At 40.6% G+C, this 17,205-nt stretch overlaps 1 protein-coding gene across 1 annotated transcript in view; it reads right to left on the minus strand.

The window, feature by feature from the left end:
* Positions 1-16,408, minus strand: part of LOC140195024 (trifunctional nucleotide phosphoesterase protein YfkN-like) — a 116,822-nt gene extending 100,414 nt beyond the window's left edge. The window contains exons 1-4 of the mRNA XM_072252597.1: positions 16,344-16,408; positions 15,467-16,050; positions 11,375-11,522; positions 8,868-9,033 (exon numbers count right to left, since the gene is read on the minus strand). Coding sequence (XP_072108698.1) covers positions 8,868-9,033; positions 11,375-11,522; positions 15,467-16,050; positions 16,344-16,389 — 944 coding nt within the window. The 5' untranslated portion in view covers positions 16,390-16,408. The remainder of the gene's footprint in view (positions 1-8,867; positions 9,034-11,374; positions 11,523-15,466; positions 16,051-16,343) is intronic.
* Between the last annotated feature and the right edge of the window lie 797 nt (positions 16,409-17,205).

A 17,205-nucleotide genomic window follows, 5' to 3' on the forward strand; every position in this document is an offset into this window, starting at 1 on the left:
TGAGCATGCAACCTTGATGTATGCTAGTTGATTGTCAGCAAGGAAGAGATATTATCTCCAAACCACACTGACCGTGGTCCACCAGTGAAGAAGTTAAGGATCCAGTTGTAGAGAGAGGTACGGAGGTCCAGGTTATGGAGCTTGTTAATTAGAACTGAGGGTATGACTGTGTTGAACGCTGAGCTGCAATCAGTAAATAGCAGCCTGACATAGGAACTGCTATTGTCCACGTAATCCAAGACCAAATGGAGTCAGTGAGATTGTGTCCACCATAGACCTATTGTGGCAATAGAGAAATTGCAGTGGGTCCAAGTCCTTGTTTAGGCACCAGTTGATCCTGGCCTTTACCAACCTGTCAAAGCACTACATCACAGTAGATGTGAGAGCTGCTGGATGATAGTCATTAAGGCAATTAACCCTGCTCTTCTTGGGCATTGGTTTGATTATCATCTTTTGGAAGGAGGTGGGAACCTCCCACTGCAGCAGTGAGAGACTGAAGATGTCCTTGAAAACTCACGCCAGTTGGTTGGCACACGTTTTCAGAGCCCCACCAGGCACACCATCTGAGCCTGGTGCCTTGCGAGGGTTCACCCTCTTGAAAGATATTCTGACGTCAATCTCTGAGAGAGATCACAAGGTCACCAGATGTTGCAGGGACACGAACAGGTGTAGGTTTATTCTCCCTCACAAAGTGTGCAGAAAAGACACTGAGCTTATCTGGAAGTGAAGCATCACAGCCATTCATGATGTTAGTGTGATGAGAGACCTTGACAAGGATGATTTAGACCCAAATGCTGGAGTATCCGAGGCCAGACTTGAGACATAGTATAGAGCTGGAATGAGAACTCAGCAAAAACAAAACAGTGAACGATACCTTCAGTTAGGCTTACAATTAAGCACCGAACCTCAGTTCAGATGCTTTTTAAATGCTCAATACTTGAAACCCGAAACACAAAACATGATTGCCAATTGGTGGGACGGTCCTGAACCCTTAAAGGGGGTCACACCAGCTATCCATATTCTGGAGAGCTAAAGCATCTAAAACACTGGAAGCTGGCGTGGTTGGGTGCCTGTCATGACAGGACCCCCTCTCTTGCAGCCAGCGCCTGATGGCCCTGGCTGCTCAGAGAGACAATGATGGTAGTCATGGATGAGAGCGGATCCAAGAGATCCCTTTCAGGAACCCAGCACCGTTCCTCATGTCTGAATCCCTCACAGTCCACAAGAAACTGCCAAACATCCAGAACAGTTCATAAATCCAGAACTCCTTTTACAGTGAAAACCTGATCTCTATCAACAAATCTGGGTGGCTATGGAGCTGACGGTGGTGGGGCTAAACGGCTGCTACTCACAGGTTTCAACTTGGAAATATGGAAAGTGGCATTGATCTTAAACGTCTTGGGGAGTTGCAAAGTGTAAGCCACCGGGTTTACTTTTTGAGAACCTTGAAGGGTCCAATGAACTTGAGCGCCAATTTCCTAGACTACACCTGAAGGCAAATCCTGAGTCAACAGCCAGATCCATTACCCAGGCTACAAAACTGGTCCCTGTCTTCTCCTGTGGTTAGCCTTTATTTCAGCCTTCTGGATAGAGGCTAACAAAATTTCTCTTGTCTGTTTCTCCTTGCAGCGTCAGACAAGATCTTCGGCCACAGGAACCCCAACCTTGGCCTTCTGCTCAGTTAATACTGGCACAGAATACCCAAATTGGCATTCGAAAGCGTCATCCTATGGACCAAATGCTGTAAAGTGTTGTGGGCAAGCTCTGCCCACATCAAATAGTCACTATACTTGTCCAGTCTTTCAGAGGCCAGACATCTTAGGGTACATTCTATATCTTGGTTCATCCACTCCATCTGGCCATTGAACTGCGGGTGAAACTCAGAGGAAAGACTCACCGTTGCTCCAAATGGCTTGCAAAATGTCCTCCAGAAACGTGATGCCAGTTGTGGACTGTGATCCGTGACTACGTCCACTGAAAAACCATGGATTCTGAAGGCCTGGTCCAGGACAATTTCAGCCATCTCCACCTCAGATGGTGGCCTGTCCAAGGCAATGAATCAGCTGGCCTTTGAAAATTGATCAACAATTACCATGATGACGGTCCTCCTCCTTGAAAGTGGACGACCTGTGACAAAGTCCATGGAGATGTGCGCCCACGTTCAGTCCGAAACAGGTAGGGGATGGAGAAACCCTTGAGGTTGGAAATGGGGCTCCTTGTTCCCGGCACACATCTTGTATGCCTGCATGTATTATCAAATTTCTTTCACCATTTTGGGCCACCAATACCTCCTGGCAATCTAAGAGTGAACAGTCATTCTTGATGAATGTCCCCACTGGAGTACCTGTGACCTGACAAAGCGTGGGACAAGCAGTCGACCAGGAAGACCATCCTTGTGCCCAATCCTTGTCAACTAGTTCATCTATTCCCCAACGGATTGGCATTATCACCTTAGCCTGGGGCAAAATGGTGGCAAGTTGCTCCTCTCCTTCAGGTTCATCAAACCGACGAGACACAGCATCTTGTTTTAGATTATTTGACCCAGGTCAATAGGTCAGGACAAAGTTAAAGTGGTTGAAAAAGAGACCACCTGGCCTGCCTGGAATTCAGTCTCTTAGCCTTCTAAATATAAGCCATGTTCTTGTGGTCTGTAAAGCTAATGACACCATACCTCCCATGCCAGCTTAATAGCTCTCGATTCCCAGTGTGGTATTTTCTCTCTACTGGGAATAGCTGCCTGGAAAAGAAAGCACATGGGTGCAGTTTACTGTTCAAGGTGACCGTTGAGTCATTACTGCACTCATTCTGATGTCTGAGGAATCCACCTCCACAATGAAGGGAAGGTCAGAGTTAGGGAAAACCAAGATGGGAGCTGATGTGAACTGCTGTTTAAGCTCTTCAAAAGCAGCCTCCATTTTGGTAGCCCAGTTAAAGGGGCCTGTGGATTTCTCAGTTAGAGCCATCAGTACAGCTGCCACCAAGCTGAAGTTCCTGATGAGCTTCCAGTAAAAGTTAGCAAACCCCAGGAATCGTTGGACTTGTTTGACACCGGATGGTTGTGGCCAATCTCTGACTGCCTAGGTCTTTGTAGGGTCCATCTTGAGGTTGTCATTGGAGATGATGAAACCCAAAAATGAAATGGTTGTCACGTGAAATTTGGACTTCTCCAACTTAACATAAGGTCCATGGTCTAGAAGCCTCTTTAAAATGTCCCTGACGTGAGTGACGTGTTCCTCCATGGACTTCAAGAAGATTTGGATATCATCCAAGTAGATGAAGGCATATTTATGGAGAGTATCCCAGAGCACATTGTTTATAAATGTCTGAAAAACTTCTGGAGCATTTGCAAGACCTAAGGGCATAACCGGATACTCGTAGAGCACTGTCGGTGTACTGAATGCAGTCATGCACTCGTTGCCTTCCCTTATACAGACCAGATTGTATGCACTCCACCAGTCTAGGTTAATGAATACTCTTGCCCCTTGGGGAATCTCAAAGGCAGTATTTATGAGTGGAAACAGGTAATGATTCTTGACTGATATGCGGTCTAATCCTCTATAATCAGTACATGGCTGCAGGCTTCCATCCTTCTTTTGTATGAAGAAGCCTGCGCTGGCTATGAGGTGCAGGGCTGGATGAATCCCATAAGCAAGAACTTCCTTTACATATTCTGCCTCTGCATTTCTCTCTGGACCTAAGAGCACGCATAATCAACCACAGGACAAGTACCAGGCAGAAGATCTATAGCACAGTCATAGGAGTGGTGCAGTAGAAGAGTCAAGGTCTTTCCCTTGCTATGAAGGAACCTCCACTGGCCTGGGTGTTGCAAATTCTTCTGAACCCTCCTTCGAGGATGTCTCCTGGGGCTTCTTAGGTGGCAGGGGTGGTTCAACCAATCTCTAAGTCTCCTCCCTAGGTTCACTAGACTCTGTCATATCCTCAGGCAACGGAACAAAATGTTACTGATGGTCCAGTGGGAACAGGCTCCAAAGGTCCGCATTTAGGAGTCCTCCCTTGGGCTTCAGGTTACCTCAAACTGAATACTGTCCCCTTGCTACCTTACTGGTCATTGGTCTTGTGAGAATCTGGGGAGGGGGGGTTGTGGAACACCAGTCCACGAATGGGTTTATGCTGGGACAGACAAGTGTGCCCAAGGATCAGGGCTGTAAGTAATGAGTCAATGATGTAGAAACTGAGGTCTTCCACATGACCCATTATTCTCATCTGCAAAATTACAGTCTGTTACTGGATCTGCCCGAAACCTAGCAGGCTGCCGTCCAAGACAGCCGTGGGCAAGGACTGGCTCAACTCTCACAGTGGTACGTCAACGGGTGGTTCCAAAGTCCAGAAAATTACCCACTGCCCCAGCGCCCACAAAAGCCTTCACCTAGCTCCAGTATTTACCCCAGGTGAACTCCGTCTTCAGTCATCTATGGGATAGGGAGCTGTGACTGCTACCATCATAGTCCTCCCGACAATGGACAGTCTCAGCAGTTCTTCAGGTGGCTACAGCTTTGGATATTCAGCACACAGGAAACCTGCTTCCCCACAGTAATAGCAGCAGCCTTGATTCTGACAGCAGGACCTCTCACTGGCAGAGAGCCTTGTGTAACCGATCTGCATGGGCTAGCCAACAGCTCAGGCTAGCCCTCTTCGGCCTTGTAATGTATTCCCTCTTAAGCTCTGCCAGACTGTTGTCAAGGCAGATGGACTGGTCGATGAGGGCCTCCAAGTCCTTAAGACCATAAGAAATAGGAGCAGAAGTAGGCCATTTGGCCCATCGAGTCTGCTCAGCTATTCAATCATGGGCTGTTCCAATTTATCCAGTCATCCCCACTCCCCTGCATTCTCCCCATACCCTTTGATGCCCTGGCTAATCAAGAATCTATCTCTGCCTTAAATGCACCCAATAACTTGGCCTCCACAGCCTCTTGTGGCAACAAATGCCACAGATTTACCACCCTCTGACTAAAGTAATCTCTCCACATCTCTGTTCTAAATGGACGTCACTCAATCCTGAAATCATGCCCTCTTTTCCTAGACTTCCCTACCATAGGAAATAACTTTGCCATATCTAATCTGTTCAGGCCTTTTAACATTTGGAATGTTTCTATGAGATCCCCCCTCATTCTCCTGAACTCCAGGGAATACAGCCCAAGAGCTGCCAGACATTCCTCATATGGTAACGCTTTCATTCCTGGAATCATTCTCGTGAATCTTCTCTGAACCCTCTCCAATGTCAGTATATCCTTTCTAAAATAAAGAATCCAAAACTGCGCATAATACTCCAAGTGTGGTCTCACGAGTGCCTTATAGAGCTTCAACATCACATCCCTGCTCTTATATTCTATACTGCAAGAAATGAATGCCAACATTGCATTCACCTTCTTCACCGCCAACTCAACCTGGAGATTAACCTTTAGGGTATCCTGCACAAGGACTCACAAGTCCCTTTGCATCTCTGCATTTTGAATTCTCTCCCCATCTAAATAATGGTCTGCCCATTTATCTCTTCCACCAAAGTGCATGACCATACACTTTCCAACACTGTATTACATTTGCCACGTCTTTGCCCATTCCCCTAAACTATCTTAGTCTCTCTGCAGGCTGTGTGTTTCCTCAACACTACCCGGTCCTCCACCTATCTTTGTATCATCTGCAAATTTAGTCACAAATCCATTAATCCCATAGTCCAAATCATTGACATACATCGTAAAAAGCAGTGGTCCCAACACCGACCCCTGTGGAACTCCAATGGTAACCGGCAGCCAGCCAGAATAGCATCCCTTTATCCCCACTCTGTTTTCTGCCGATAAGCCAATGCTCCACCCATGCTGGTAACTCCATGGACTCCATGGACTCTTATCTTGCTAAGAAGCCTCATGTGTGGCACTGTGTCAAAGGCCTTCTGAAAATCCAAGTACACCACATCTACTACATCTCCTTTGTCTACCCTGCTTGTAATTTCCTCAAAAAATTACAGCAGGTTAGTGGCAGGATTTTCCTTTCAGGAAACCATGCTGGCTTTGGCCTGTTGGCTACAAGTCCCCTTTTGGCTCTCCCAAGCCGAGGGCATCCTTTAGTTTGTGCTGGAGTCCATGGCGGTACAGAGTGGCCAAGGCTTCCCTGTTCCACCCACTCTCCTGCGTCAAAGTTTGGAAATCGAAATCGATAGCGTAATTGGCCGCTGACCGACTTCCCGAATGCAGCTACATCAGACCATCTGAGGCTCTGTTTGTACCGGCAGGATGGTAAACTACCTTTCTCAAGGTGGCCATGAATTCTTCTGAAACTGCACCAATCTTTGACCTTCATTCCCAATGCGCAGTGCCCCAGGCGAGTGCTCTCCCGGTCAGGAGACGGATCATAAAGGCCACTTTTCCATGCCCCGAAGAGCATTGAGTGAGAAAGCCACGGCAAAAACCGGGGTCTCCATCAAATCTCTCCAAGGTTGGAAGATATACTAGCTCCACAAAGCGACCAATAGCTTCACCCAAGCGACGCTGGCACCCTCCTTGCGACAGCTAGTACACGGTGGCCTGAAGGTCATGTAGCTCCAGGTTCTGTCTGGAAATCCTCTCGTTGTGGCTGGTCACAGCAGCCGAGAGACCCTGATACCCCATTGGATCTATGTTGGCTCAATCGTACTGTGATGAGAGACCTTGATGAGGATGGTTTGGACCCAAGTACTGTTGTATCAGTCTGGATTCGAGACATGGTATAAAGCTGAGACAAGAACTGAGCAAAAACTATTTACTATTGAGCACCAAACCTCAGTTCAAGTGCTCTTTAAATACTTAATTCTTGGCACCAATCAGCAGGACAGTTCTGAACCCTTAAAGGGGCCACACCAGCTATCCATATTTTGGAGAGAGAGTGTGTAAACGCAGGAAGCTGGTGTGGTTGGGAGCATGTCATAACAGTTAGTTTTCACTTTGTAGGAGGTAATGGCCTACAAACACAACCAGTTGACCTGCATCTGATTTTTTTAATCTCTAACCTCAATCAGAATTGTTCTTTTGCCCTTCATATACAAACGTAGGTTGTACCTTGATTTCTTGTATATTTCTGGCTCACTGGTCTTAAATGCCACAGATCTAGCCCTCAAGACAGTGTTTGGTCTGGGTATATTCTCAAAGGCACACATTCATTCATCCACACAGATCTTAATGAAGTCAGTGGCAATATAGTGTATTCATTCAGATTCTAAGATGAATCCCTGAATATTGTCCAGTCCATCAAGTCAAAGCAGTCCTGTTGGTGCTTCTCCACCTCCATTGGCCACACCTTCTTGATCCTCACAACTGGTGCTGCAGTCTTCAGTCTCAACCTATATGCCAGAAGTAGAAGTACAGTCAAGTGATGTAGGATTGGATGATAAGCATCCTTGGTGGAAGTATAGCAGTGTGTTGGCTCCTCTGGTTCCACAGGTGATATGTTGACAGCAGTTGTTCAGAGACTTCTTCAAGCTGGCCTAGTTGAAATACCCCAAAATGATAGGGAAGGCATCAAGGTGCAATGTTTCATGCCTGCTAATCACAGTATCTAGCTCCTCCAGTGCTTGCCTGATGTTGGCTTGAGGTGAGATGTAGACTGCTACCAATATGATGGCTGAAAATTCCCTCGACAGATAACATAGACGACATTTAACCCCTAGATGTTTCAGGTCAGATGAGCAGGACTAAGACAGAATCTCAACATCTGTGCATAAAGCATACTCCATCTCCTTTACCTTTAAAAGACTGAGCTGTCCTGTCTTTGCAGAGAATGGTGAAGGCATCAAGCTACAGCGCTGCATCAGAAATGGCAGACATGAGCCACACTTCCTTGAAATAATGTACACAGCAGTCCCTGATTTCTCTCTGGTACTACAATCTTATTCTGAGGTCTTCAAGTTTATTTTCCAGAGACAGAACATTCACCAACAGGATAGTCAGGAGTGCAGTATAAGGCCTAGGCATTTCAAACACACCTGTAAACAAGTGTGACTTCTGCGCTTCTATTTTCCACGAGTCTGCAGTACTCCAATATCTGCCAATATCATTTAATTTGAACATCAATAGATTTTTTTAAACATCGTAAAACAATGTTGCTTACTTAAGTACCCATGACTGTAACTGTGGATTTCAGCTATGGAGTCCTAAACATTGAAGCTGCATGCAAAGAGTCGCCCGCTTATCGATGCCTCTTTATTCAAGATTCAAAGTTCAAGATTAAAGATTGCTTAATGTCAATAAATATAATTTCCTGTACACAAGTGCTTCTCGGGGTCCGATGCACCACAAAAAAAAGATAAAGAACACAATAATAATAATAAAAACACAGTAAATGTAAATACATTAGATTGCTTATGTATATAGATAGATTGTATGTCCATGAAGTAACACTAGACACAGGAGTGTCTGTACACAAGGTAACTGACAGGAAATAATGAAGTAGTGGTTATTATGGTGTGGAGGGGTGGGTTAGTGGGTAGAGGTGTTGATTAGCCTTACTGCTTTTGAGTCTAATGGTCCTGGCGTGGATGTTACGTTGTCTCCTCCCTGATATGAGTGGGACAAATAGTCCAGCTACTTAACAATTACATTTAAGGGGATTTCTTAATTAAGTTCAAGTTTATTGTCATTCCACAGTATATATGTATTCCCCCAAATGAAACAATGTTCTTCCAGAACAAGATGCACAACAAACAACTCATATGCAACACATAAGATAAAATTATCACAAATAAGCTACAAATAATTATGTTGCAATATGAATTACTTCTAGTTTTATTTCTTCATAACGTTTTGCTTCATTTTGTTAAATAGAGTCATATGTCATAATCCAGTAAGCTACCTCAAGATAAAAAACCCAAAAATAATTACCTTCCATCAAGTTCTGGATACATGCTCACCCCATTTTCTAACGCTTCCAATAATTGTTCAGCTGTCACCTGAACGACCAAGAGTGGATCCACAATAGGCAAAACCATCAAAAGATCATGCATGGTGAAATCACCTGGTGGGTGTAAACGATCTGAGCGTAACGTACCTAGAAATTCAAAATCATTGATTATTTTTATAGATTTGATCAGTTTTATCTTACTGAGCCCATATGATTCATTTACTTTTTATTGTTGCGCATTTATTTCCTTGATTTGTTTGGAATCTATTTCTGATAATCAGGAGTGAATTCAATCTTTTTTCATTACTGAGAAGTCTGCAGGAACAAAAAGCCATAGGAGTGTGTGTTCACAGCTTCTTCTGAACTCCTTAAATTCAAAAATCATTTGGTGTACTTTATTAGCCAAGAAAAGAATGTAAGAATAGTGATGCTAGGATGGTGAACAACAATACCTAGATAATGTACATAAGATTCTGGACACGTTAAAAAGAAATGTGATTGCACCAGTGATGGTATAGAGATTTAAGGTTTTGTCAGGATCTAGAAAATGTTATCAATAAAGATAGATTGGATTGGTGTGGTTGTTTCCTTTGGAACAGGATAGGCTAGAAATAGATGAATCTAATTCATCTGCCTAAAATTATGAAGGGTCTGTTTCCTCTAGCAGAGGAGTCAAAAACTCGAAGGCACAGTGATAGATTTAAAATAACTGGCAGAAAGATTAGAGAGGTGTGGGAAAAAAATGTTACTCAGAGAGTAATAAGGAGGTGGGAATTTTGCCAGAAATAATAGTAGGGATAAAAGCACTTACAATATTTCAAAATATGCCTATTGTGTAGTTGAAGAGTCATAGCCTCCAAAGCTACACACCAGCTGTCCGATGGTGACACAAGTCTGAGTCGCTCTTTTTCGACTAGAGTGAAATTTTCATTTAGATTTTCAAAAATTCAATTAAGTGATATGGACATCTCTGATAAACACAATGTTTATTTTCTATCCATAACTGTCCCTGAATTAAGGAGAGAGTTAAAAGTGGTCCACTTTGTGGACCTGGAGTCATATGTCAATCAGAATGCAAAAGTTATCTGTAACCTGAAGGACATTAGTGGACCCAACTATCTAGAAGCTTTGTGCATATCATTGCCAACATATTTTTAAAAGATCCAGAACTACTGAATCACAGATGCCATGATGAGAGTGAATCTCATCTTTCTAGATTAAAGATCTAAAAACTCAGATTAAATGAGTGAGCTCAGATTTGCCATATGAAATATCTACACTGAATACAGATAGTTTTTAAATTTGCAATTATGATGTTGACATAGCATTAGTTCCTACACACTACATGGCAAAGCCTGAAAATGCTACGCATGCTAATAAAAGTAGGGTGTCATCTATGCTAATACACAAGAACAAGAACTGTTATTATTCTAATTTTGCAACAATCTGTACTATTAATAAGACTACAACTTTCTTCCTACTAAAGCAGAGATCACAAAGCCTCCTGCTCCATAAATTACAAAGTTCAAAATTAATAGGACGTGCCATATGTTGTCAATAATACATTCAGCATGCATCCTATACATTAAAATTTATTTTCCAAATGTTTCCCCTTTTCCCTTCCACCATATAGACAATGACATTTTGTTATTTATTTCCAAAATCACTCGTAAATTTCCATGATGTGCCCTTTCTTCAGATTTTTCCCTACACAAGCATATGTAACCACGCAAGCAGAATAATTTGCAAATAATGCCGCACTTATTTAACAACAGTAATTAAGCTTTCGTAAAAGTCACTGGTTTGTAATTAGGAGTGGATAACATACCAAAGCCAAAAGCAACGCCTATCTACTTGCCTACCACAAAACAGAAAATGACCCTGCCGCTTTTTTTTTAACAGATCGATATTTAATCATACAGTGCAATTACTCATTGTGCTATTGAGGGAAGCCTTACAATTTGGTATTACTATAATTTCATTTCAGGGTAGATTACAAACATTCTTTTATTGTTAGTGCTTGTTGAAATACCACTGAGACTAATTACATTGTTGATTCCCACCATACCTAAATAAAGCAGAACTTTGCACAAGTACCCTAGTCCCAGGAATTGTGATAGTCTATGTCAGTCGGCAGCTGAATAGTTGAGATGATTAATTCAAGATATCTGATGATAAGCAAAAGTTGGGTGGATATTGTAATTCAGAACAGTACAAAGGTTCTTTATGACCATCTTCTAGTCTCTCAGAAAACCATAAAAGACAGGTGTCATTGTTTCACCTAAAAATTTTTAAAGACAACAATCCCTACCTATACACCTCCTCTAACATCAAACAGTTCTACATTCTGCAGAGCAGCCAGGTAGCAAGGATCAGAACTGCCAGTTGATCTCAACACTTTAATCCAACCTAAAGTCCTATTGGAACTGGTTAGGTGTTTAGTAGAAACTAAGTTATTAAAAACAAGGATCTATTGAGGAAAATATACCTGAATTAAGCAGTGCCACATCAGCATGTGTGGCTTCAAGCATAGCATTGGTAACAAGATTCCCTAGACTGCTCTCTGATTTTCTTACTGTGGTGAAACGGCCATCCAGTTCTACCTCTATCTGACAAAGCACTTCTCCCAACAGGTGCTGCATTGATTAAAAAAAGTAAAAAATTAATTTGTGTTTATGGTTAGTATCTAGTAAATCATCAACTAGCAATTACATTAAACTATATCTCAGTTCATTCTGATTATATCATTTATTCTAATAACTGAAAATTAACAAAAATAATTGTTTCATATGCCTTTAGGCTGAGTGGTCAAAAAGAGAATCAGAAGATTTCTATTACTAAATTATCATAAGTAACAAAACACTCCTTAAGATCATTAACAATATGTGAAAACATCAAAGTTTACCAAGGTCGATTGGGGGTTTGAACAATGAACAAAATATTATGATGGAAACAATATAACTTTTAATGTAAGTACTTTAAATTACCATATTCCCTTACAGGGAATTTTAAATTTTAAAAAAACCTTATCAATGAAACATTGCAATCTCTTGTAAGATACTTTTGTTCCATAAAGCTTCAAGAGCCAAAAATCATCCTTGGGGAACAAAATTTCATCAAAATAATTAAGCTTATTCCAAGAATGTTTTAACACTGGCTCACTGAATTGAATAAAGTCTAGTGCATTGCTGCTTTAGCAATCCTACTATTGGTTAAGCTTAATTTATGACATACTGCCTTATTTTAATATAGTAGTAGCAGATACATGCCTAATTGATATTAAAAGCTTTATTAACACCCAGTCATTTGTGGACAAATAGATCAATTGTCTCATAAAAAGGCTCAAGGTGTTTTCTATTTTGTTTTGAGATATCTGATCACAGCCAAGATTGCACCTCAAGCTTTACAATTAACCACAACAATATGGAAATTAAACATATTTTGGCAAACTATGTTAGTGCAGGGGGCAGTGCATTCAAAAGAGGAAAAGAGGAGGGTATTGCAGCATTGAGTTGTACTGAAGACTTAACTCAAGAATTGATCCTGAAGCAACACAAAAAGATTCTGAAGATAGACATAGGTCCTGCTCTAATGAAGAATCACATTTCTAAGAAATCTCACATAATTGAAAATTGCATTAGAAAAATAATTTTCAATGTGAAAAGGGGGTTTACAGCTGAAGAATTTTGGACTTACAGAATTTTTCTGCAGGATTTTAATAATGGCATTTTTATAGGTGCAGTATATTTTGTTGCTCTAAACTAAAAACATGAGATTAACCAAAACTACATTTTTTGCAGTGTTTTCATCCATAGTTTGACACTGTGCATGCCAAAAACAGTGCTTAAATCCTGTGAAACAGCACTGCTATAATTAAAAGGAGCCACATCATCACATCTCAGATTTTCTTTTCAAGTCTTCATAGATTGCAAATGTTTTTTCTTTAATTGTTATAAAACAAACCTGTCTTTAAATATTTCTTTGATGGACCTTCAAACCACACACTCAGGGAACCTCTCAGGCTACGTCCACACTAGACCGGATATATCCGTAACTGAAGCTTTTTCTCTTTGTTTTGACCCTCCGTCCACATTGAAACAGCGTTTTCCTCCCCCGAAAATGGAGCTTTTCAGAAATGCTCTCCAGAGTGAATAAATCTGAAAACGCCTAATATCCGGCGTAGTGTGTACAGGGTAACCAGCTATTTTTAAAACCGCTGTCATGACGTGCCGGAACAAATGGCGGCAGCAGCGCGGCATTTCATTGTTTTCCTGAACACAACCTCCAACACCACAACAATATCTGACAACAGATGTGTAACAGCCTAATATAACATTGTATGGAAATACAAGGTAACACTGATGCAGACATGTTTTATACATTTAACAAGGCGCTTCATTAATGTATTGCTTGTGCAAACATTCAATAGACACAATTGTCACTTTTGTCCAGTAACTCGTTTTATTGCACATGTTAAATACAGCAAAATAATACACAAGGACATGGCAAAAGTAAAGGCAAACAAAGGAGGTAACAGCAAATTTCACTTTTGCCCAGTAACAAGCCTTATTGCATTTAGTTGTAGCTGTCGTCCCTTTCATCGGTGAAGAGACTATGGATGTAGGAAATGTTTTTGGACAAACGCGCACCAAGTCTTTCGTTTGGCAATTTCCTTTTAAGTTTTTCTAGTCTGTAACTGGACAAATGCGCACCAAGTATACCGTTTCCTCCTCGCTTGTTTTCTGTGTCTTGTGCATGCCCAGTAGGAGGAGATTCACCCAAGTATCCATTTTAATGTGGACAGAGGTAGTTTCTAAAACGCCTAGTGTGAACACCTGTCATTTTTACGTGAAACCGGCGTTTTCAAAATTATCCGGTCTAGTGTGGATGTAGCCTCAGTTTCCTCTATCATCTTTGGCTTTGACCTAGCAGTTCTGGACTGCAGAAAAGTAAGGCGGCAACTTTCCTTATCTTAACAGCATTGTCCCTATTGTACAGTCTCCACAAGCCCAGTAGCTAAAGAAACATTGTAAGTCTTTTTGTTTCTTTGATTGCCTCTAGTTTTACTGGAGTAATGAAACATTCTTTTCTAATTGTTATCATTAGCATTTTGAAGGCTTAAAAGACTCCAAATGCTAAAATCTTGAGCAACAGTCTGCTGGAGGAATTCAGCAGGTCAAGCAGCATCTATGGGAGGAAAGAATCCTGTTGACATTTCGTGTCGAAACCTTGCATAATGACTCTGACGACTTGCCATTCATTATCTGCATACTGATGATGTCATCCCTACAACAAATAAAATATATACAGAGGTGTATAAACAAGAACTAGGCTTCACATCATAGGTATTGATATTTACAAACAGCAATTGTTTTTGAAATCACAAGACACAGCTGTGTAAAATACTGCTTTATTAAAATAACAGCGGCAATGTTGCACAATAGGATCCCACTTAATACAAGTCTGAAACTGATCACAACATTTATATAGATAATGTAGAACCCAGGTTCTTCAACCACAACAGTATTTTACTATATTTAAGGAACAAGGTAGATCAGCTGCTTGAATGGTATCACAAGATGTCATGGTATCAGCAAGACCAATGAATTGATTGTGGACATTAGGGATGTTGGTAGCATACAAAGCAGTTCTCAGAGGGGTCAGCAGTGGAAAGGGCAAACAGCTTCAAGTTCCTGGGTGTCAACATCTCGGAAGATCTATCCTAGCTCCAACAAACTGATACAATCACAAAGAAGGCATGCTGGTGGCTATACCTCATTAGGAGATTGAGACTGTAGCAAATTTCTACAGACATAGTGTGGAGAGCATTCGGACTGGTTGCATCACTACCTGATATGAAAGCTCCAAAGTGTGGGATTGAAGAAAGTGACATCCATTGTTAAGGACCCTCACCAGCTGGCATACACCTTCTTTTCATTACTGCCATAGGGGAGAATGAAGGCCCATTCTCAAAGTTTCTTCCCCTCTGCCATCAGTTTTCTGAACAGTCCATGAACTCATGAACACTACCTCGCTGTACTTCTTTAACGCTATTTATTTATTTATTGGTTGATTGATTGTAACTTCTGTTACTGCCACTAAACAACAAATTCCACAACATATGTCAGTTCAAGTGAACCTGATTATGATTCTGGTATTTACTTATGCATATTCATAATTTTAGAGTGATAGGTCATATTTATCATTACTTGGGAGATGCACTGGGTTTAGAAAAAAGGGTATCAATAACATCCACTATTTTTTGTTACTTGCATAAAATCTGTGGCCCTATCAGATAATGAGGATTGATAAATACAAACATTTTCTTCCCATTGTAATTTATATTTTCTTTTCTTTCAGCAATAGTATTCTTAACTTTCCCAGGTAAATACAGGTTATAATGCATGTGTTTTGAACAAGAATATCTTGTATTACCAATTAACATTTATCTGTTAATTGAACATCAAGAAAATTATGCAGGGCATCAATCAGAGAAGTATGTTCCACCAAACCCAACTGTTGACACAAATTTATAGAATGAAAATGCATCAATAAACTCATTAAACTATAGCCAACATACCTCCAAATTAGAAGTAAATTCTTGGACAATGTTGCTCACAGAAGCGTCTTCCTCTAAATCTTCTGTAATGTTTATCTTTTGTGTGGTGTACTTATAGTTATTCTCAAAAGCTCTTGTAATGTCAATTTTGGTTAGGTTTCTAAAATCTGATCCACTTTTGATGATTAGAGTTCCATTAATTAATTTGGTGCCATAATCATGATCATGGCCTCCTAGAATCAGGTCCAACCCATCAGTGTTCCTTGCAAGTCTAATATCATTACTCCATTTCATGTGTGTCAAGGCAATCAGAAGTTGTGCACCTTTGGTTCGAAGATCTTCAGAAAGTTGGTTAGCAACAATGACGTAATCAATAAAGTTCACATTTGTCCTATCAATAGTTGGTAAAGTATCAATCCATTCTTCTTCCACCAATCCCATCAAACCGATTTTTACACCATTCCATTCCAATAACTTGCTTCCTATACCATGTCCTAGTGGTTCAGAAGTAAATAAGTCATACACATTGCTGAGTAACCAAGGGAAATGCATATCTGATATTATTTCTTCCAATAGGTCAACTCCAAAATCAAATTCATGATTTCCTGTAAAACAAACGTCCAGTAAACAAAATGTACTGATCCAATTCCGATTGTAGCCATAATCTGATACTTCAAAACTTTAGCTATCAAATGTAGAAAAACAGCCTAAAAACTGAAATATTAAGAACTATGTAGGAAACTACCGTATATTTAAAGCAAATAAAAAGTCATGGCTAGCCATTAGATTTATCTATTCTGCTGAAGCTAATTTCAATTAGAAAAATATACTATAGGAATGAAATACAAAAATCAAGTCAGGTAACTCATGTCAACTTATGATATCTAAAATTACTCACCAAATACTGCACACTGTACTCCAAAAGCATTAAGAATTGGTATCATGTGTCGTCCTTTTGTAGTTGTACTTAAGAGGGAAGGATTTAAGCAGTCACCACTAAAAAGTATCAAGGGATTTAGTGCTTTAAATTGTTTTAATGCTGTAGCAAACCTGTAAAAAATGATGAATTCATAGAATAAATAAGATCCAAGAAAACCAAAATAAATATTATTTGTGACAATCAAAAAAATTGGTAGTAATGTGAAATAAAAACAGAAGAAAGATGCACACACTAAGCAAGCCACACAGCATCTAGGAAAAGAGAAAAGTTAGTGGTTTAGGTCAAAATATCCTTTGTCAGATCTAGGAAAGAGAGGAAACAAGTTTGTTTTAACTTACAGAGAGAATAGTGGTATTTTTCTGATAAAGTGAGACCTTATTTTTCTGATAAGGTGCTCTGGGAATAACTAAAAGAGATTATGAGGCCAATGAAATTAGTTATGTATCTGACACTTTCCTTCTTTTCCTCTTCTGGATATTTCTGTCTCCATGAAGGGGATAGGGTAGTGACAAATGTGCATTACAGACTTACAGACTCCTACAGCTATTTTAAATCTAGTTCCCATCAAGCTGCCTCCTGCAAGTACTCAATTCCATTCTCTTAGATTTTCCATCTCTGTCATATCCACTCTGATAATGAGACTTTCCACATAAAAGAATCTTGGAGATGTCTTTCTTCTTCTTGAACTGTAGCTATTCCTCTACCATCGTTAGCAGGCATTTGATTTTATCCCATTTATTTTCTGCACTTCTGCTTTCACACCCTGTATTCCTGGAAAGAGCAAGTGCTGGCTCTCAATTGACAAACCTTCGCATTCAGT

Source organism: Mobula birostris, chromosome 3 (assembly GCF_030028105.1).
Source record: "Mobula birostris isolate sMobBir1 chromosome 3, sMobBir1.hap1, whole genome shotgun sequence".
Classification (NCBI taxonomy): Eukaryota; Metazoa; Chordata; class Chondrichthyes; order Myliobatiformes; family Myliobatidae; genus Mobula; species Mobula birostris.